The following is a 24,071-nucleotide window of genomic DNA, read 5'->3' as shown; positions in this document are numbered from 1 at the left end:
AAAATATACCCAATGAGACAAGAACATAAGAAAATAAGGGAAACTGCAGGAATCCATCAGGTCAACACGTGGGAATCCCGGAATAACAAGCCTATTACCACCTACACCAGAACACCAGAAGATGAGCGAAATATTGGTGTTTGACGGTCACTTTGATTGCACGCCGGAGGGAAACTGACTGATGGTTATTTAATTGCTACCTTGACCCGTACGCTGAGCCGACCTTGACCCTGATTAATTACCCCAGGTCATGAGAGGTCGCCTCGCGCAAGTGGCAGTGACCTTCTGGTTTAACATCACAGCGTCGCTTTTTACCGTTATATTAATTAACGAACATGTTCTGACCTTTGTAACCTCCGCCTCCTCCTCCTACACGTATTGTTATTTGTTGTAGTGAATGATGATGAAGGTGATGATGGTGGTGGTAGTGGTGGTGATGGTGATAATAATGGTAATGTTAATAATGATAATAATAATCATAATAATAATAATAATAATAATAATAATAATAATAATAATAATAATAATAATAATAATAATAGTAAGAAGAAGTAGGAAGAAGTGGAGGAGAAAACTAGAACTATACTCGTATTACAGCAACAACAGCAACTACTACTACTACTACTACTACTAGTATTACTACTATTACTATTTATTATTATTATTATTATTATTATTATTATTATTATTATTATTATTATTATTATTATTATTATTATTATTATTTACATGATAACTACTACTACTACTACTACTACTACTACCACAACCACCACCACCACCACCACCACCACCACCACCACCACCACCACCACTACTCATACATACGTCAGCCGTCCCCCCACAAATAGTGAGTGGCATTGAGGGGAAAAAATTGTAAAATCCATCGCATCAAAATAACATAAAAAAAAAAAAGTTGGTGGAGTAGCTAATCCTCTTATACGCAGCCTTTCACAACACTGATCCGTATCGACACATTTTCTAAACCTTTTTTACGTTTTTTTGTTGCGTTACTATTAATTCTCCACTGTTTATTTCATTGTTTGTTTGATATGATTTTATTTTATTTGTTTATTTATTCATCTAGTTAGTTAGTTAGTTAGTTGATTGGCTCGTTAGTTAGCTAGTCAGTTAGTTAATGTATGTGCTTACTTCTTCATTTACTCTTTCTCTTATTCTTACTCCTACTCTTTTTCTCATCTTCGTGGTGGCAGTGGTGATGATGATGGTGATGATAACAGTACTGATGGTAATGGTGATGATGACAGAAATGATGATGATGAAGACCGCCTCTTCTTCCTCCTCCTCCTCCTGCTCCTTCTACTACTACTACTATTACTACTACTACTACTACTACTACTACTAACTACTACTACTACTTCTACTTCTACTTTTACTACTACTACTACTACTACTACTACTACTACTACTACTACTACTATTAGTACCACCAGTATCACCACCACCACCACTACTATTACTACCACCACCACCACTCCTGCAGGTATCGGCATGGCCCTGCTGGTGGCTCGCATGCCGGTGCTGGAGGTGATGAGCAGGAAGCAGTACCTAGCCCTCTCCGCCACCATCATCACCACCGTGCTGGGCGTATACTTCGGGCTACAGTAAGGCTCATACCTCTCTCTCTCTCTCTCTCTCTCTCTCTCTCTCTCTCTCTCTCTCTCTCTCTCTCTCTCTCTCTCTCTCTCTCTCTCTCTCTCTCTCTCCATCGCCTTTTGTTAGCATTATTTTCTTTTTTTTTAATTCCTTTTCCTTATCTCGTCCTCGCTTCGTCCTGGTTTCCTTATCTTATCTGCTCCCTTCCTTCCTCTTTCTATTCAGTGTAAGACATTTTTCCCTTCCTGACATTTATTTCTATAGGGATATTTTTTTCTTTGAATCTTTTCTCTTTTTTTCTTTTTCACTCTGGTGATATTTTTCTCTCTCCCAACATTTTCCTCCCTGAGTTACTCTCTCCGTGGATATTTTTCCCTTTTGATATTTCCCCTGCTTTATTTTCCGTTGAACATATTTTTTTTTTCTATGCGGACACTTTCTCCCTGTGTTACTTTGCCTGTGGACATTCTTTCTCCCTCCAAATATTTGCTTCTCTGGCATTCCTCGTGTACATTTTTCTCCACTATAAATTTTCTTAGGCGAACATTTCCTTCTTTTTTTTATATATAAATGTTAATATAACCTAAAGTATCCTAACTTAGGTAATCTAAACTAACAAACTTAACTATTTATCTAACTTAACCAAACCTAACCTATTTTAATCTAAACACTAACAAACATAACCAATAACCTAACTTGACCTAACCTAACCTAACCTAACCTAATCTAAAGTAACGAACTTGACCATTCATCTAACCTAACCTAACTTAATCTAAACTAACAAATCAAACCAATAATGTAACTTGACCTGACAAAACCTAACTTAACCTAATCTAAATTAACGGACCTAACCATTCATCTAACCTAACCGTTGATCTAACCTAACCTAACTTAATCTAACCTAACTTAACCTAACCTAAAGTAGCCTATCCTAAACTAACAAACCTAACCAATAATCTAACTTGACCTAACAAAACTTAACCTAACCGAATTTAAACAAACAAACCTAACCATTCATCTAGCCTAACCTAACCAAACTTATCCTAACCTAACCTAATCAAACCTAACCAGACTCAACCCAACCTAAGCTAACTTTACCCAACCCAAGCCACTAATGGCCACGGCATCGGTCAGTGTTTCGTTATCACAGCACTGGTATGAAAGAGAGAAGAAAATAACCACAGGGGAAAGTGTCTGGATGAAAATGTCTTGAAGAGAATCTGTCTGCTGGGGAAGTGGCAAAGGGGAAAAAAAAAATGTCCACCGGAGGAATATGAACGTGCCTTCTTTCCATCTCTTCCTATTAGTAGTATTGATTTTTTTCCTTCTCTCTTCCCCTTACTGTCCATCATTATCTATCACCTCTACTTTCCTTTAGTTTCGTTACTATTGCCTGTCTAGTACTGTTTCTCATTCTTTTTTTTCTTTTATTATCTACCATTAATTTTTATCCATTTCCTCCTATTTTACTTTATATTCTTTACTTTATTTTCATTCCAATACATTTTCTTTCTATCATCTATCATTTATTTTTAACATTCATTCCCTTCTCCCTTTCTCTTTCCCTCTCCGTGCTTCATTGATTCATCGGCTCTCGTTTCTGCTTCCAATCTTTTCTTTATTTTCATTCTTCTTTCAATCATCTATTTTTAGCGTTCATTTTCTCCTTGTCAGAGTAGGGAGTTCACCAGAAAAGGCAGGCACCGACCGGAGATTGATCCCGGAATCTTCCACATGCCCGGCGGACGTAGCTACCCGTTACACCACAGTCACCTCCTGCTGACAACCCTCACACTCCTTTCTTGTTTAACCATGCTTATCTTCTTATCTTTCCACCTCCTCTTGTTGTCATTCTCTCCTTTTCTATATGTATCCTCTTGTCTCACCTTTCCATCGCCTCTGTAACGGCCACTCCTTTCTCTTTCAGCCATTATTATTTTCCGCCATCTTTTATTTTACCTTTCCTTTCTTTCTCTCTTTCCCTCCCTATACCTCATTTATCCATCTCCTATTACAACCTCCTTTCCCTCGTCTTTTTTCTGTCCAATTTTCTCATCTCCCCATCTCCCTCAATCGTCATTCCCTGCTCTCTCTCTTCATTCCCCTCATCTCCTCTTTCCACCTCCTATTTCAGTCGCCTCTCCCTCCTCTGGTTTCGCCCCCGGCGTTCAAGGTTGAGGGTATATATAACTCCCTACCTTTCGCTCTATGTTGTGTCGCTAGGGAGCAAAGACCCCACCAGTTGCCATGCTGTCCCTGTAGGTTGTGTGTGTGTGTGTGTGTGTGTGTGTGTGTGTGTGTGTGTGTCGCGGCACCTTTACCTTGCAACTCTGGGTCCATTGTAGCGTTTAACAAAGGGGGTTCCATTATTGCCCCGTGCTCTGTATTACTGAAGCCACACTGCTTAAGTCTGCCTTGATTACACTTTCACTTTCTCACAGTCATGCGTTTATTCAATGGCAATCTTTTTTTGTTTATAGTGACCGAGTGACTCATCTACCTGAAGACAATTTGGTCTCTCTCTCTCTCCTCTCATCTCTCTCTCTCTCTCTCTCTCTCCTCTCTCTCTCTCTCTCTCTCTCTCTCTCTCTCTCTCACACACAGCCGTAGGTTCATCTCAGCTTTATCTCTCTCTCTCTCTCACTCTCTCTCTCTCTCTCTCTCTCTCTCTCTCATCTCTCTCTCTCTCTCTCTCTCTCTCTCTCTCTCTCTCTCTCTCTATCAGCCGTACGTTCACTCAGCTTTACCTCTCTCTCTCTCTCTCTCTCTCTCTCTCTCTCTCTCTCTCTCTCTCTCTCTCTCTCTCTAAGCAGTACGTTCACCCATTTGTGCCTTTCTCCCGCAGGCTGGGTGGGTGGGACGCCCTGTGGAGCATGGAGAAGGCCATAAAGTGGTGCGTCAGGCGGGAGTACATTCACCTGGACACCATGCCCTTCTACTCCTTCTCCAGGTTCTCCGGCGTGTCCCTGGGGCTTGGCATGGGCCTCTCCTCGCCCTGGTACAAGAAGGCCAACCGTTGCCAGGTGAATTATAGGGAAGATCTTTCGTTTTCTGTGTTGATGGGAAGTGAGTTGGTGAGAGGACCTTCGCTTCTGTGTTGACTGATAAAGTTATCTCTTTTTCTGTCTGTGTTTTTGTCTATATTTGTTTTACTTGAAAGGATCACGTATGTTAAAAAATTGCATATACGTTTCTTGTTGTTGCCACACTAAGCCAAATTTCACAAATGAAGGGGTTTTTGTTCTCTCTCTCTCTCTCTCTCTCTCTCTCTCTCTCTCTCTCTCTCTCTCTCTCTCTCTATACTCTCTCTCTCTCTCTCTCTCTCTCTCTCTCTCTCTCTCTCTGTGTGTGTGTGTGTGTGTGTGTGTGTGTGTGTGTCGGTTATGTTCGGTTGTTTTTCGTTCTTTCCATGTTTTTCTTTCTTTGTATGTTTATTTATTTAATTTTTTGTCTTTGCCATCTTCCAGCTTCATTCTTTCCTCTTTATTCTATTACTTCCTCTACCCCATTTTTGCGCCTATCTTTCTACTTTTCTCATTTGTGTATTACTTTCTCCTCATTCTGCCATTTCACGTTTCTGTTTCTGCCCTTCCCTTAACGATCTTTCTATTCCTTCTACTCTTGCATTATTTTCTCTTCATTCTATTACATCCTCTCCCCAACTTTCACCTAACAATCTTTCTATTTCCTTCCACATTTGCATGATTTTCTTTACAATCTGTAATTCCATGTATCCACCTCCATTTTTCCCTCACTAAGCCCGCCACACTCCCGCAGGTTCAACTGGAAGATGACGGCGTCGCTGGCAGTGCTGAGTCTGGGCATGAGTCAGGTGGGCGTGATGGTGCACCAGTCCCTGCCTCGCTCCATGGTGGGACTCTACCCGCGCAGAGTTCCTTCTCAACGCCAACCGTCACTTTCGTGCTGGTCGCCGTCCTCCCGCACCTGGTCAGGATGGCCTCCAGGGTTCCTGCAGGAGACAAATTTAAGAAGAACTAATGAGCCAGTTCACTGTCAGTAGTTATTGTTATTATTATTATTATTTCTTTTTGTTGCAGTCTCTTTTACCATTATGGATATCTTGGGATTTTGTGTTCAGTGAGCATTTTGTTTCCTTTTCACTTTCTCATATTATTTTGAGTGTATATGTATTTTCTGCCCGTCCCCTTCTGCCTTTTATATCCCTCTTTCCTCTCCGGGGTTGTCATGACGGCCAGCACCACGGCCGCCATCATCACAACCACTGACAAGGCATTCTCGTTCACTTTGATTTAGCTGTTTGAATGTATGTGTATGTTTTTCTTTGTCTTCTTATGTTTATGTGTATTATTTCTTGTATGACCTTTACTGGTATATCTACCACCACCACCAGCACCACCAACACCGCAACCACCCCACCACCACCACTACTACCACCATCACTTCTGCAGCAGTAACCCCCATGTCCACTGCCATCACCACTAACACCGCCACCACACCCTCGCGCACTGGCAATCCCACCTACGCCACTACTACCACCACTACCATCACCATTACAAGCCCCACCCACTCAACCACCACCAGTACCACCACCACCACCACCACCACACTCTCCATACGACCTTTCCAATCCCATTAATTTTTCTCCCTCATGTAAGACTTCCAGGACTCCCGCCCCCTCCACAGCATACCTCCCTGCCCCCATCACACGGTCCACTCCCCTCACTCGCCCCTTCCCTCCGCCATTCCGCGCACTTAGACGACGACGGAGACGGATTTTGACCTCTTCCATTAAGCGGCATTTGAAATTTTTATGGGATTCTGGCTGACAGCTGAGGGTCCCTATTACTCGCCCACCCGCTCCTCACTTGCCTTTGCCTTCCATCTCATCACTCCTCTCATCACTCCTCTCATCACTCCCCTTATTCGCCGCCCACTCATCACTCGCCACTCACCGTCCTGGCCTCCATTTTCCTCATCCCACCCTCCCTCCGCCCACATTGAGCCTTCCTCTTATAATATGTGGAGATTCAGTAGACCAATTAACGGATTTTGAAAAGTCTCCAACGATTGATATACGGAAGAGTTACTGCTTTGTCCGCCTGTGTGTATGTGTGTGTGTGTGTGTGTGTGTGTGTGTGTGTTAGTGAGGTGGGTGACTGGTAAGTACTCAGGTGAACAATAGCGTTACGTAAGGCGGGAAGATGCGCCATAAGTGAAGTACTGAACTCTGCACACTCACAAATTAACGTGCAACACACACAGGCCAATATTGGGTAATCAGGAGATGGCGCACCTACAGGCATGTAATGAGGAGAGAGAGAGAGAGAGAGAGAGAGAGAGAGAGAGAGAAAGAGAGAGAGAGAGAGAGAGAGAGAGAGAGAGAGAGAGAGAGAGAGAGAGAGAGAGAGAGAGAGAGAGAGAGAGAGAGAGAGAGAGAGAAGAAAAAAAGAAACACACTGCCATTCGGGGAGGGAAAGGAAGCAAATCGAGGCCACCAGGTTTCCAAGTTTAAAAATATTTTCTAGAGCTGCAGGATCAAAGTTTTTTCTCAGAATATTTCAGCAAATTCTGTGATTCAGTGCAACTTTAAAAGTAATTTACTAACTTTCATTGCCAGTAGTAAAGGAATACTCTCGAAATTGCACAAGTTTGTCGCAAAAAATGCGAGTCGCTTTAACTGTACTGCGAATTTAGCCAAGGACCGCCGCGCCGCGCTTCAGGCGATAATTGTGTAAGTGAAATAGGACGGCGGCTCTTCAATATCACACGAAGGAACGAAGCTACTTAGGACTTGAAATGACGAATGGAGACACTGATGAGTTTCTCTCTCTCTCTCTCTCTCTCTCTCTCTCTCTCTCTCTCTCTCTCTCTCTCTCTCTCTCTCTCTCTCTCTCTCTCTTTCATCACCTAAAGCGAGGACAGAAGCAGAGGACTTCCTGTTGCCATGGTAACGCTTAGGTATGGCTGCAAGACGCCTTGCTATTGACGAAGAAAACATTCATTCACTCTTCTAAAAAACATTATACTCAGAAATAACGGGTAAACTACTATATAACTACATGTATAAAAGCTCTATAATGGTTTGGATCGTTCAGAAGTGCCAGGAGTTTTCGCAAAGACCTTTTGAGGTGGAAATGTGTGCGGCCTGTTGAGTGCCACTTACTAGATCTAACGGAACGCACTTCATTACTCCATCGCGTCTCCAATCATCGCTCCAGGCCCGTGATGAGTGAGTGCAGCGCGAGCCTCCACTGCTCAGAGACGCCAGGCAGGGATAGCAATGACAGTCGCCGCCACACTCTGACGCATCATGCACGTCACCTGTTTATGTTTCTTGTCTAATACTTTCACATCAGAAGGCAGATGTGCAGAAATTAGTTAGGGTAGTCACCGCCACGTTCTGACACAGTATGTCAATACGTCACCTGTTTGTCCTTCTTGCCTAATAGTTTCATATCAAAGGATAGAAATGTTGTAAGAGAAATAGATAGATGGATTGGTTGGTGGATGGATAGTTAGATAGGTAGATGGATAGATAGTTAGATAGATAGATAGGTAGATAGATAGATAGATATATACATAGATAGACAGATAGATAAACAGATAGGTACTCGTAAATAGATAAATAGATAAATATATAGATAGATAGATAGATAGACAAACGTGTAGATAGATAGATAGATAGATAGACAGATTGATACACACATACACGCTTACACACATATATACACAGTTAGATGCATGTAAGTATAGATATATATATATGGATCGGAAGAAAGAGAGATAAACACACAGACGAACAAACAGAAAGGAAGATAGCTAGACAGACAGATCAAAAGAAAGAAAGACAGACAGAAAGAAAGACAGACAGATAGATAGGAAGATAGTAGACAGTCTTACTTCACCATAACTTCTCTCCATACGGCCTACACATCACGTGACGGAATGCAGTTCTATCAAGCCAAACTGTCTGCCTGTGTGTGTGTGTGTGTGTGCGTGTGTGTGTGGTATGTGGAGGAGGAGGTGGATGGAGGAAGATTCAGATGAGGCTATAGAAGAATGCAGCGGAGGGACTGGAATAAATGAATACCTAAAGAACATGAAAGTGTCTGCGTGTGTGTGTGTGTGTGTGTGTGTGTGTGTGTGTGTGTGTGTGTGTGTTTCATACAACGCGCCTTTTGCCTCACACACGTAAAGGAGCCCAAGAAAGTAAAGCCTTCTTGGTGAGTGGTAAGGCAAAAACCTCCCAAGAGACTCCTCTCCTCCTCCTCCTCCTCCCCATTCCTTGTGTCCCTCACTCCTCCAGCCTTTTGCAGCACTGGGAATACAACTATGCAAGACATGTACTCTGGCAGTGTGTGTGTGTGTGGGTGTGTGTGTGTGGTTGTGTAGGTGTGGGTGGAAGGAGGAGGAGGAAGAGAGAGAGAGAGAGAGAGAGAGAGAGAGAGAGAGAGAGAGAGAGAGAGAGAGAGATAGAGAGAGAGAGAGAGAGAGAGAGAGAGAGAGAGAGAGAGAGAGAATCATGGCAGCAATATACTCACACACCTTGGCTCACTGTCAAGCACACAGCGAGCATTCCTGTACACAAGTGCACGAGCAAAGTGGAGTGTGTGCAGGCATGGACTCACGTGGCACTCAAAATAACGTTATACGCACACAAGAGGAAGATATACATTTCATTCCATCTGTCCATTACGGTGTAGTCTTAACGTGCGACAACCTTTGTAATATCTTTTCTTTTTTTCCATCTGGTGTTAAAAAAGAAAATTTCCAGGAAATATTTCCTTAATAAAGAGAGTAATTACCGCAGCGGAGGAGGCGCCCGAGGAAGCAACATTATAACCTGACACACGAGCAGGGGAGGTCGCCCTGCGTAGCTCAATATAAAGATGACATGTGTCTTCCGTCACGCCGGCACTGGGGTATGCCGCCGTCTTTATTAGCCAGCCTGTGGTGTGACATACGGTTATTCATTCTTTTATTCTAGGTATTGTTTTTTGCCTCTTCCCGCTATAAGGACGCTCTGATGGTAAACTGCTTACTGTTTACTGTGTACGAAGCTAATCCTGAACAGGTTTTTTGATAAATCGATTTATAATTAGATGATGCAATGCCTTGCATTGGAACATCATGGAAACACTGAGAAATTGCTCTGAAGGCGGAATAAATTAACCGTGAGAGACTTTCGCCGGAAATTGAACCCCTATCAGGATATTTAGTGAAACACGAGTCAAACACCTTACGCATGCCAAATTACCACCGCTGGATTTAGCACAGCCTTCACCGTCCTGTCACTAGAATACCGTAATATTATTTGATGTCTACAGTAGATTCTTGTGACGTTGCGAACCTCATCTCACATAATCAGCTGTGTCGTGAGCTTCCCCTGGGTGACGGCTGCAGTGATATGAGATTTCTTGCAAAACAGGAGGTAAGGCACTGTCACCCAGCTCTTCCATTCGGGAGGTCGGTGCTCGCTGTTCTCAGGTCAGTATTTCCATCACCAAAGGACGGGAACACAGAGGGGGACGAAAGGGGGAGCAGAGTACGAAGGTTGGTGTGGCGTGGGATTGGAGGGACGCTAATCGGGTTTACATGAGTACGTATTTGCTCCGTTCAGCTTCGTTCCAGTGGAGGAGTTCGCTCTGTGGAACGTATATTAATACAAGTTGTTCAGGCTGTTTTGTACACTCAATATTTCAGAGACGCAGAAAACACGCAATTATCTCCGCCATGCCTATCATAAGTGAAACAATAAACGTACAGGTAGCCTTGTGTGTATGGCAGGTAGATAATGTGTCTTCACGAGTCTTGCCTCAGAACAAAACAACTAATTTATACTGGACTAGTACGGGAAAATAGCAGAAGCCATACGTAAGAAAGCAGAAAAGAAAAGGAAGTAAGTCTTTCCATACACTGCGTGTTTAAGCCTGTATTCAGAAACGTTTTGCTTTCTCACCACGGGTGTTGTATGAAAGGCCACAGAGATGATTAACCGGGTCCTCAAGAGTGTTTCTCTTGTTAATGATGTAGCAGTCTCATTGATCTGTTACTAGAACCATAAAAGCAGCTTAAAAAATCCGTATAACTTTAATTAGAGCCTTTTGATAGTGAAGGTGCGGCGCAGAACTGTTTCAGAATACAGACCTTAGTGGCGGTGGAGGGAGCGCGCCACGACAGCGGCCTTACTTATGACATGAAGCAGCTGAACTGGGATCTTATTTTGTTAACTTATTCACTTTACATGACCTAAACTAAAGGAACAACACCTAGCATTCTCGACCTTCCCCAGCTTCTAACCTTCAGCTTATACAGTCAAATTATTCTCATTGCAAGCTTGTTTCCATGTTCCGTTCCATCGCCCCACGTGGTGCTTCATCTGGACCACTAAGGCGGACATGCTTCTGACAATACAAGTCTGCTGAGTGGGAAGAATTTAGATTGTACTTTCCTAGTTTTCTCTGGAATAACTATTGCTTTAATGTCAGCGATCCTTCCATGTGAAAAAAGCATAACCGAAGTGATTACTCTGGCGTGGAGACACATTTCACATACTTTTTTTTTTAATCCTCAATCGCTGTCTGCCGCCGTTACAAAGGCTAAGGCGGATCATTATCGTCATCATCAATACCAGTATGGCGACGCCAGAGTTTTAGATTCAGTGTTTACATTAATATTTTGAAATATTTTTTTACCTCCTTCTTCCTTGGAGCTTGAGGTGAGTGCAAATGATACATTAAGATGCTGTGGTGATGTGTGGTGAGTATGGTGTATGAGGAACGTGTAGTAAGTGCAAAGATAAGAGGAAAACACTCAATGTTAGATTCTATTTGTCTCTGTCAAGGTTTCTGCATGTACACTAGGAGGACGGTCCACTCAATATTATTTTTTTTTGCTCTCGTCGCGACGGTGACGCTTCCAGCGGCCAGAAGGAAACATTACTCTCGCTCGCATAAGGTAGCCATTACCTGCACCATTTGAAAGTGGAGTTTTCTTATCATGCCCACTAGCTTCACTGTTTAAGATTTGGCTGCGGGAATAATAGATTTATGGATTAAGTTTAAGTTTGATTGGATGAGTATAGTGCTTAAAGGTATTCCCTTCTGTAAATAAAGCTGTAGCGACAATCACCCAAAAAAGATGGTGACCATCTCTTGGCAGCCGCATAATGCGGCTGCCAAGCACTCACTTGTTCTTCACGGGTGATTTACTTATCAACAGGATGATGGCTTCCGAAGGGGAGGAAGGACGGCGAGGGAGGGGGTGCAGGAATTAAAGAGGAGAGGGTAGGTGGACCAGGGGGTATGAAAAAGAAAACTGCACCTTATGGTAATTATTACTATTACAATATTTGTCATTTCAGTAATTATTATGATACTAATAAGAATAACAATAACACCAATAATGGACAAAAGCTGAACAAAATTTTACTCTCTTGCTGATGCCTCTGTCTGTCTGTCTGTCTGTCTGTCTGTCTGTCTGTCTGTCTGTCTGTCTCTCTCTCTCTCTCTCTCTCTCTCTCTCTCTCTCTCTCTCTCTCTCTCTCTCTCTCTCTCTCTCTCTCTCTCTCTCTCTCTCTCTCTCTCTCTCTCTCTCTCTCTCTCTCTCTCTCTCTCTCTCTCTCTCTCTCTCTCTCTCTCTCTCTCTCTCTCTCTCTCTGTCCAGAGATGTATAAGAAAGAGAGATAAAATGAGAAACAATAAAAGTAGGGAGAAAGAGGAGTGCGATAGAGATGAGTGATGATGTCACAGAGTGCTACTGTATATATAATTATTATTTCTATTATCAATGACAACTATCCTACACACACACACACACACACACACACACACACACACACTCGCTAAGATGTTAAATTTGTAAGGACTGGTTTGCTGGGCATTGACTTACAACAATACTTATCAATCCGTGGGTCTCTGGGTTGAGTCTTTCTCGTGCTGCAGAATTGATAAGTGTAATGGTGTATTGTGGTGGTGGTGCAGCACGTGTGCCAATCACTTCGCAATACAGGGGAAGATTCCCACAGACAGCCCAAGGACCCAAGGACTGCCCACCTCCCTAAAGTTCTTTAATCTCCCCCTAGTACTATTTTCACTTCATGATTACTACTCCCACAACAGTCCTCAGTAGTTAATTTTTATGTTATTATCGTTGTGAATGCGAATGTTCACATTAAGATCGACAGCAGAAATTTTTATTGAGGTTTTGATACAGCATGAAAACATGTAAGGAAACGCTGTGTTTAAATTTATCTTTCATCTGAACCATGTTGCCAAGTGGAGAGAATGACGGTTTTGGGGACACTGAGTGCCGGACGCCACCGTTCAAATCCTACAAGGTATTTAGTAAATAGATGAAAATATATTTACATTATGCTAAATATTTCTTCTTTAATATATATTAACGTGAACACAAGACGCGGAAATACACCAACTTCATGAAAAATTATATGTGCCTACAAAACACACTACATGGTGATGAAGCTGCCCAGGGGACCTAGCCTCCCCACTCCTTGTTCCACCCTGGGAACTACAAGAACTACCAAACTGACTCAATCAAGTAGATTAGGTTAGATTAGCATGGGATAGGAAAGGTTCAGTTTGGTGGTCCATATAGTTAGTTGCCAGAGTAAGGAGGAGGAGGAAGAAGCAGCAGCAGCAGCAACACCACCATCAGAGGAAGAAGAAGAAGCAATAGCACCATCAGCAGAGGAAGAAGAAGAAGCTCCACGACCACCCAGAGAAAGAAGAAGCAACACCAACACCCCCACCAGAGAAAGAAGAAGAAGAAGAAGCCCCACCACCACTAGCAGAGGAAGAAGAAAAAGCAGCACCACCAGCAGAGGAAGAAGAAGTATCATCATCACCAGCAGAGGAAGAAGAAGCACCATCACCACCAGCAGAGGAAGAAGAAGCACCACCACCAGAAGAGGGAAAAGACGAAGCACAACCAGCAGAGATAGGAGAAGCACCACCACCGCCATCAGAAGCAGAATAAGCACCACCACCACCACCAGCAGAGGGAGAAGCAGCACCACCACCAGAGAAAGAAGAAGAAGCACCACCTCCACCAAGAGAAGAAGAAGAAGAAGCAAAACCAGCAGAGAAAGAAGAAGCACCACCACCACCACCATCAGCAGAGGAAGAAGAAACACCACCACCACCACCAGAGGATGAAGAAGAAGCAACAGCAGCACCACCACCACCAAAGAAAGAAGAAGAAGAAGCACTACCACCAACTCCACCACCACCAGAGGAAGAAGAAGAAGCACCACCACCAACAGAGGAAGAAGAAGCACCACCACCAGCAGAGGAAGAAGAAGAAGCACCACCACCAGCAAAGGAAGAAGAAGCAGCAGCAGCACCAGCAGTAGCAGGGGAAGAAGAAGAAGAAGAAGCACCGCCATCATCAAAGGAAGAAGAAAAAGAAGAAAGAGAAGCATCACCATCGTAAAGAAGAAGCACCACCACCAGCAGAGGAAGAAGAAGCATCACCACCCACAAAGGAAGGAGAAGAAACACCAGCAGTAGCAGCAGAGGAAGAAGCAACACCACCACCATCAGAAAAATAAAAATAAGAAGCGCCATCACCAACACAGGAAAAGAAGAAGAAGCATCACCATCAGAGGAATAAGAAGATAAATAAACGCCAGAAGAAGAATTAGAAGAGGAAGCAGCGCCGAACAACCCCGACAACTACAAGAACCACCAAACTGTCTGACCCAAGCAGGTTAAGGATAAGAAGGTTAGGTTACCTTTGATAGGCTAAGATAGGATAGGATAGGATAGGGTCAGTTTGGTGGCTCATGTAGTTGACAGGATCAGGAGGAGGAAAAGTAGCAGCACCACCATCACCATGAGAGGAAGAAGAAGAAGTAACACCACCATGAGAGGAAGGAGAAGTAGCACGACCACCACCACCGCCACCATCAGAAAAAGAAGCATCACCACCAACAGAGGATGAAGAAGAAAAAGCACCGCCAGCAGAGGAAGAAGAAGAAGACGAAGACGAAGCACCATCATCATCATCATCAGCATCATCATCATCAGAGGAAGAAGAAGAAGGAGAAGAAAAGAAGTAAAGCACCACCACCAGCTGCAGAGGAAGAAGAAGCACCACCACCACGATTCGAAGAGGAAGAAGCAGCACCACTACCATCAGAGGAAGAAAAAGAAGAATCAACACCACCACCATTAGAGGAAGAAGGAGCAGGGCCACACCAACAAAAAAAAAAAAAAAAAAAAAAAAAGAAGGAGCTGCGTCACCACAAGCAGAGGAAAAAGAAGCACCACCACCACCATCGGAAGAAGAAGCAACACCGCTATCACCAGAGGAAGTAGAAGAAGAAATAACAGAGGAAGAAGCAGCATTAGAAGAAGAAGGTGATGAAACAGCAACATCCAAGGAGGAAGCAACATAAAAAGAAGATGAAGAAGGAGCAGCAGAAGAATGGTCATCAGCTAAAGAAAAAGGAGCATTAGAAGAAGAAGAAGAAACATTAGTAAATGAATAAGAAGAAGCAGCGTCAGAAGAAGAAAAAGAAAAAGCACCAGAGGAAGAAGAAGAAGAAGAAGAAGAAGAAGAAGAAGAAGAAGAAGGAGGAGGAGGAGGAGGAGGAGGAGGAAAAGAAAAAGAAGAAGAAGCTCTCCGAGTCCTTTTATATTGAGTGAGACATTACTCTTTATTTGTCTGGTATAAAGCTGTTGTTGCCTTCATATTCACCTTCAACACTATTTTTTATCTCTGCAAAACTGTAAAGCCATCTGAAGTTCATCTGTAGATTTGCTTAACAACGCAAGTCATGATGTCATCCCACCACACTGAATTTTGTATTTGCCTTGTGTAATCTCTTAATATTTTATTCTTGACGGAGACCCAATGTTATTTAAATCACACACACACACACACAAAGACTCTATCATGGCTTGTTTGCTTAATAAATACCAGGCTTAATCACAAGGCTGACTCATAATTCATAAGTAATGGCATTGAGGCTTTGGACAAAATATAAGCGAGTCAGCGTTCACAGGCTCACCTGTTGGCTTCCCCATGGGATTTAGATGGTCATGTCTGGAATTCGTACCTTAGCTTAAATCTATTATGCACCTGTAAGATGATCATCATAATGCTTAAATATACTGCTAAGAGAGTGGAATGGACTTGAATGTTGGCATGATAGATGAAGTAACACTTTGTGGCAGGTAATCACCACCAGCTTTGGTTTCGTCTCCCTTCATTGACCATTTTGTTGAACTAGTCTTTAACTTTGCTATCCTCCACGACCTAGAGCAATTGGTGCAACACCCTACTCGTATTCCTGACCGTCTTGCAAATACGCCTAACATTCCTGACCTTTTACTAACCTCTAATCCTTCTGCTTATGTTGTCACCCTATCTTCTCCGTTGGGCTCCTCCGATCACAATCTTATATCTGTATCTTGTCCTATCGCTCCAATCCCTCCTCAGGATCTCCCACAGCGGAGGTGCCTCTGGCGTTTTGCCTCTACTAATTGGGGATACCTGAGGAGGTATTTTGCTGATTTTCCTTGGAATTACTACTGCTTCCGTGACAGAGATCCATCTCTGTGTGCTGAGCGTATAACAGAGGTGATAGCGTCTGGCATACAGGCGTACATTCCTCACTCTTTCTCTTGACTTAAACCTTCCAAACCTAGTTTTAACACAGCCTGTTTTCATAGAACATGATAAAGAGAAGCCCCACAAAGGGTACTTGAACCTTCCATCACCTGAATCTCATGCACTTTATATTTCTGCCTGGAATCATGCAAAGTCTGTTCTTCAGCTAGCCAAAAACTCCTTCATTAATAGAAAGCGTCAAAATCTTTTAGATCTTTCAAGATCTAACTCTCTTCGTGACTTCTGGCACCTAGCCAAAAGCATCTCCAATAATTTAAACATCTTAAACATCTATCACTTCTCAACCTTCTTTCTGATCGCCAGTATGGGTTCTGTCAAGGCCACTCTACTGGTGATCTTCTGGTTTTCCTTACTGAGTCTTGGTCATCCTTTTTTAGAGATTTTGGTGAAACTTTTGCTCTTGTCTAAGATATATGAAAAGCTTCTGATAGACTAACATAAAGCTTTGATTTCCAAAGTACCCTCCTACGGCTTCTATCCTTCTCTCTGTAGCTTCATTGTTCTTCTCGTAAATCTATTAACAGTGGTGTTCCTTATGGTTCTGTCCTTTCACCCACTCTCTTCCTATTATTCATCTTTGATCTTCTAAACCAAACTCCTTGTCCTATCCACTCCTACGCTAATGATACCACCCTGCACTTTTCCACGTCTTTTCCTATACGTCCAACCCTTCAGAAAGTAAACATTTCACGCAGGGAAGCCACAAAGCGGCTGACTTCTAATCTCTCTAAAATTTCTGATTGGGGCAGAGTAAACTTAATATTGTTCAGTGCCTCAAAAATTAAATTCCTCCATCTATCAACTCGACACAACTTCCAGACAACTATCTCCTCTTCTTCAATGAGATTCAACTGTCCCCCTCTTCTACACTGAACATCCTCCTCCTGCCCTTTACTTATAATCTAAACTGGAAACTTTACATCTCATCTCTAGCTAAAACAGCTTCTATGAAGTTAGGTGTTCTGAGACGTCTCCGCCAGTTTTTCTCACCCCCCCAGCTGCTAACTCTGTACAAGGGCCTTATCCGTCCATGTATGGAGTATGCTTCACATGTCTGGGGGGGTTCCACTCATACTGCTCTTCTAGACAGGGTGGAATCAAAAGCTTTTCGTCTCATCAACTCCTCTCCTCTAACTGACTGTCTTCAGCCTCTCTCTCACCGCCGCAATGTTGCATATCTAGCTGTCTTCTACCGCTATTTTCATGCTAACTGCTCTTTTGATCTTGCTAACTGCATGCCTGCCCTCCTTCCGCGGCCTCGCTGCACAAGACTTTCTTCTTTCTCTCACCCCTATTCTGTCCACCTCTCTAACGCAAGAGTTAACCAGTATTCTCAATCATTCATCACTTTCTCTGGTAAACTCTGGAACTCCCTGCCTGCTTCTGTATTTCCACCTTCCTATGACTTGAATTCCTTCAAGAGGGAGGTTTCAAGACACTTATCCACCAATTTTTGACCATTGCTTTGACCCTTTTATGGGACTGGCATTTCAGTGGGCATTTTTTTTTTTTTATTAGATTTTTGTTGCCCTTGGCCAGTATCCTTTCTATAAAAAAAAAAAAAAAAGCTGAAACAGCTTCTATGAAGTTGGGCGCTCTGAGTCGTCTCCGCCAGTTTTTCTCACTAACTTTGCTAACTCTGTACAGGGGCCTTATCCTCCCATGGCGGAGTATGCTTCCCATGTTAGGTGGGGTTCCACTTATACCGCTATTTTAGATAGGGTGGAATCAAAGGCTTTTCGTCATATCAACTTTTTTCCTCTGACTGACTGTCTTCAGCCTCTTTCTCATCGCCGGATTGTTGCATCTCTTGGTATCTTCTATCGCTATTTTCATGCTAACTGCTTTTCTGATTTTGTTAATTGCATGCCTCCCCTTCTACGGCCTCGCTTCACAAAACTTTCTTCTTTCTCCCATCCCTATACTCTCCACCTCTGTAATGGAAGAGTTAACCAATATTCTCAATCATTCATCCCTTTCTCTTGTAAACTCTGGAACTCCCTGCCTACTTCTGTATTTCCTCCTGATTATGACTTGAACTCTTTCTAGAGGGAGGTTTCAAGAGACTTATCCTTTAATTTTCGATGATTCTCTTGGTCTCTTTTGGGACTGGCGCCTAAGTGGGATTTTTTTTCTTTTCCGGTTTTGTTTCCCTTGGCCAGTGACCCTCTTATGTATTAAAAAAAAAAAAAATCATTGCAACCACTCTCACACCACACTTTAGTATTATGAGAAAACTTATAAGTTCGGATCAGTGAATGACCATGAGTGTTCGGTTACAATGCCATATAACCATTTGGCTGATACATAAGCTGCCGTCTGAAAAGCCCACTGACACACTTCAGATACATTACGAGTTGATCAGACAAATTAAGAAGGAACTTCCGAGTCTACACCTTTTAGGAAAGGAGTTATATGAACGGAAAACTTCGAGCGGAGACCAGCTCACACATTGGAGTGGACTGTCCTCCTGTGTCGTATACAGAGTACTTGCCTCTATCCAGCAGCAGCTGACTTCAGTGATGGTGTGATGGGCAGTATTTCCTTTTGCTCTTTAATTCATTTCACGTCTCTTTGTTTATTTTGAATTAATTTATTTATTCATTCGATGAATTTTGGTATTTATTTACTTAATTATATATTTATTCTATTTTGGAGTCGTTGTGTGATGGAAACCTGTCGCTAATTCATTCTTACCTAAAAAAAAGAATATAAAAAAATAAAATAAAAGTTATGTGCATTACTACTTTGTTCTGGATATGGGTGATACGTGGTGGCCGCGAAGGATCCAGATAGAGGCAAGCCACCACCCTGCCATGGCCTTGCTGAGGGGACAGGCAAGGTACCAATACTCATCGTTTTTCTGCGAGAGAAAGGCAAGCTACCACCTTCAGGAAATTAGATTTAGATAATACTGAAGTAACAGGAGTGTCTTCATCTGCGGGGTGATTTAGGTTAGTTTAGTAGATTCCTCTAGTTTATTAATTTCACTGCTGATCCTTTCATTGTGTAGACCACGATTTGAAAAGGAACCATATTTGACCTGGAAATAAACGACCAAGAGGGAAGGCAAGGTTGGGGAAGACGTGCCAGTATACCTCAAATGCTTAGAAAAAAAAAAAAAAAACATTAATGAACTGTAACAAGACAACCTATATTGGCTCTTACTCGGTGTTTCGAACTGTAACAAGACAACCTATATTGGCTCTTACTCGGTGTTTCTTTATTATGAGTAGAGTAGAGCTGTAGCAACAATCGTGAAGGCCAAGGCGCGGCCCTTCCCTTTGACCAAGTGTACCTTTCGTCTTCATATATATATATATATATATATATATATATATATATATATATATATATATATATATATATATATATATATATATATATATATATATATACTCAATAGTACTGTCCAGTTGATAAATTGTTGCATCTCGTGCCACCGGCAGCGCCTTCCCTCGTAGCTAATAGTTATTACATTTAGCACACCAAATACGCTTTTGCAGGGGAGCACTGATTAAAAAAAAAAATGTATACTGTACTTTAAGGAAAATTTAACCTACTCTGTGTAGAATCGGAAAGGAGTTTAAAAGCCTCGTAGTCATATTTATTTATTTTAATTAACTCATATATACTGGAAATCAAACCCGAAGCCACGGAAATTTCATACAACGCTGTAACTAATGAACTAAAAAGTAACAATTGCCTTTGGTGTGTGTGTGTGTGTGTGTGTGTGTGTGTGTGTGTGTAATCAGTATAGAAAAATTTACGATCTTTACAGACTTATTTTGAATTTTGTGATGGCTTTAAAGATATTATAGTATATTTATTCGTGTTATTTCCGCTTCCATCACACAAAGCAATAAGGAAAATAAAGAAGGTATCTAAGTACATGGGATGGCCGCAGAGACGCGTCGCTTGCAGACATCACTCTTAAGGCGCCTGGGGCCATGTTAACAGATTCTTAACTATAGAAGTTTGACTCAGACCAACTCTTATGCTTAGAGTTGTGCTTAACTTCCTAAGTAGTGCTGAGTCTAGGTCTTAAAGCACCAAAAACTTAAGACAGGTTTGGATGTAGTTACTCTAAGTTAACCAAACAAAGATGGCCGACCGTCAAGCCCGAGCTCAACCCGTAAGGATGTTCTCGATGATCTAAATGTCTCTGAACTGTTGGACATATATAGACTAGACTTGCAGAAATGTTATTTGTGACAGATTTGGCGGGAGATGCCTTGAAGAGCCTACAGGAGGGAGTGATACGCTGACGCTAGTAATTAAAGTAATAATTAGTGTATCCAATGAGAAATGCAGCTCTGCAGCAATAATGACCTTGTGTCTTCCTGTGTTCTGTTATTGGCGTGGCTGATTTACCTTCTTAGTAATCGAGCCTCACGCAGGTTTTTTGTGCCACTGAATGAGTGAAGTCCTTCAGGCTACATCTTTTCTCAAAATACTGACTGGACGAGAAAGGAAAGTCTCGCCATCGATCCAGCTGGGTTTCTTCTATTGGCTTTTTCGGCCTTAGGGGTCATCATCTCCTCCATACTAAAGAAAAAGGACAGAAAAGGAGGCGCTGCTGAGTGGGAGTGGCGGGGCAACGCTGCCCCAAGGACGTAAACACTGAGACAAAATACAAGCGTCTTGCGCGGGATCTAATTTACTTATTAGAAGCCACAAATTTATTGGCTCATATCCTTTGAAAATCGATGATGAATTAATATGTATATATATATATATATATATATATATATATATATATATATATATATATATATATATATATATATATATATATATATATATATATATATATATATATATATATATATATATATATATATATATATATATTATATTTTTTTTTTCTTCTTTTTTTTTTGTTATTCAACAAAAAAAATGTAAAAAAAAAAAAAATTGCACTATTAAGAAATATAAGATTTTACTGTTTTGCTCTTTCACCATTTCATACTGGGGTTTAAGAGTTCGTCTCAACCAAGGCTCAGCACAACTTTAAGCACGCTTAGGAGATAAGCGCAAGTCTAAGCAGAAGGCTTTGTTAATACGGCTATTGCTATTTACCACACTGATGAGGTCTAGATCATTGATCTGCTGGATCTGGATCTGATCTGGATTCGCTTGTGGGTAAAAAGGACGCTTAGGGCCATAATTGATGAAAACAATAACAACACAAGAATGTCGCTGCCGAGCTGTCACAAACGGTAGAATGTTGATGCTCGCCACTGTGCAAGAAAGTATCAACGAGGACTACAGTTTAAATTTCCTGAGGATGTTGGGCCGAGAAAGCCACCTTTTGAGTCCCAACCACCAGCCTACCCAGGATGATCCTCCTTAAAGGAGAAAAAGAATGGCAACACGAGACTGGGTTCCAGGCCTGGCCATGAACCTTGTGTAAGTTTCACACAAAGCTCTCATCACACACAACATGATGAAAGTGCTCTCTGGGGTGAAGCAGGGAATGGCAAAATGAAAAAAAATATTTGGACGTAAGGTGAGGTTACCCTGGACAACGTGCTGACACCATTGACACCATTACTGTGACAGTTCAAAAGTAAAGATATATTATTTACGACTAAACAAGTATTATCTTCCCTTGCCTCATCATGTAATCGTTGATAGAGGTGGTAATGGCCACTTAGTTATAATCAGAAGTCATTAAATCAAGGCTTGGTGTGGCTTGTTATGTCTTCCTTGTTTCACCCTCCTAGATATACATTCTGGTATCTGTTACCACTACTGTTCATTATTCACGTTATGTGCCCACAGCAGCATTCTGCAACGATTCATTACCATTCAGTTTGTTCCTAAGACACATCAACCGTTTTCTTGCGATGTGTTTCCCTAAAAAAGTCTCCAGCAGAGGTTACACAGCCGCTTATATGGTCTCCGGCAGCAGTTTCAGCTAGTGTCGTCTGCTATAACCAACTAATCCAGATCATCCAGATCATGATCCGGATCACGCAGATCAGAGCAAATCTACATCATATGTAAACAGAACACGAGCCGCGCGGCCAGATCAGTGATCTGAAACCGATCACGGTAAATAGAAGACGCCTAAAGTATCAACTGGCAATAGTTTCCATTTTTTTTAATTTTTTTTCATTATTAAGTTATTTACGTCTTCATATCTGTGTTACTGTGTTAGGTGTGCAGTATTCATGTATTCCTGCAGCCTCGGTGTCTTGGTATGCTGGGATGCTTTGTGTGCTCGTGTAGGTACGTGTGCATAAACACAGCTTCCGGCAGGCTAGGTCCGGCATCTTCAGGGCTCTTTACTCGCACGCACATACACACACACAAACACACACACACACACACACACACACACACACACACACACACACATACACACACACACACACACACACACACACACACACACACACACACATTTTAGATTGGGGAACCCTCGAGAGCACAACCTTTCCTGGTTTCAAGATGCAGTGGGGAATTTTTCGTCTCCAAGGAATGTTGGTCCCCGGGGCACGTCTTGCCTCCACCACAGCGCTGCCATCCTGTGTTTTTCAGAAACTTGTGTTTTATTATCATGGCTGTTATCAGTTTCTTTTGTTTGCTTTTTAGCGTCGTGTGTGTGTGTGTGTGTGTGTGTGTGTGTGTGTGTGTGTGTATGTGTGTACCTATCAATATATATATATATATATATATATATATATATATATATATATATATATATATATATATATATATATATATATATATATATATATATATATATATATATATATATATATATATATATATATATATATATATATATATATATATATATATATATATATATATATATATATATATATATATATATATATATATATATATATATATATATATATATATATATATATATATATATATATATATATATATATATATATTCTCTGATAAGCAGATGAGGTTAAAAGCAAGGAAAACGTCAGCATCCATTCGCGAAAAGAGAGTTGATTAGACAAAAAAAAAAAAAACATAAATAAATAAATAGATAAATAAATAAACAATGCTGAGGTAGCCCTTTTAACCTCGTATACTTGTAAGAGAATATCCTTCCTGACTATATATATATATATATATATATATATATATATATATATATATATATATATATATATATATATATATATATATATATATATATATATTGTCACGATCGCCTACTTACCTGCGATCGTACGATACCGGTTATCTCTCCAAGAAAGTGGACGTTACACTGATCCCGGAAAGTTTTAAAGGTCTGGATTTTTAAAGGCTTCGAGTGCCTACCCGACCTATCCGAAATCGTCAGAATTATCTCTTACTCCACCTTTACCTTGACCCAGCACACCTGGAATCACCTCTAATACCAGATTGTTGTTGGGGGGGGGGTAGAAAACACGATTATTCCATGTTACAAGCACATATATTAATACTAATAATAATTCACAAACAACATGAGGTAGCACACGTTACTACATGACGTTCTCGTCACTTCCCACGTCACCAGAACCCGTTTACACCTCCACCAGTCACAAAATGTTTCCCCTCAACCGCAGGAATTTACCCGGACGCCATTTCCGCGTCCCCAGACAATAATTCCCGAATTTCACCTCCTCAAACCTCACAAGAGATTTACCTCCTCAAACCTCACAAAATATTACCATTATCACCAAAGATTACCCATAACACCATAACATCTTCCCCAAAATCACCAGTACACCACAACACCAACTTCCAAGGTTAACACCACAACCTCCACTCACAAAATGGCTGCCAGTTTGGCCTATGACCCATCCCAACAG

The 24,071-nt window shown here is 41.6% G+C and overlaps 1 protein-coding gene across 4 annotated transcripts in view; it reads left to right on the top strand.

The window, feature by feature from the left end:
- Positions 1–5,783, top strand: part of LOC135101255 (glucose-6-phosphatase catalytic subunit 1-like) — a 38,660-nt gene extending 32,877 nt beyond the window's left edge. For 3 of the 4 annotated variants that reach the window (XM_064004950.1, XM_064004969.1, XM_064004960.1), the window contains exons 6-8: positions 1,505–1,625; positions 4,463–4,640; positions 5,395–5,783. In XM_064004950.1, coding sequence (XP_063861020.1) covers positions 1,505–1,625; positions 4,463–4,640; positions 5,395–5,616 — 521 coding nt within the window. In that variant the 3' untranslated portion in view covers positions 5,617–5,783. Of the gene's footprint in view, positions 1–1,504; positions 1,626–4,462; positions 4,734–5,394 lie in introns of those variants that run through there. The other variant, XM_064004966.1, reaches the window with a different exon arrangement.
- The last annotated feature ends 18,288 nt before the right edge of the window (positions 5,784–24,071 follow it).

Source organism: Scylla paramamosain, chromosome 1 (assembly GCF_035594125.1).
Source record: "Scylla paramamosain isolate STU-SP2022 chromosome 1, ASM3559412v1, whole genome shotgun sequence".
Classification (NCBI taxonomy): domain Eukaryota; kingdom Metazoa; phylum Arthropoda; class Malacostraca; order Decapoda; family Portunidae; genus Scylla; species Scylla paramamosain.
The sequence above is the reverse complement of the archived record's forward strand: the minus strand, read 5'-3'. Positions and strand labels throughout refer to the sequence as shown.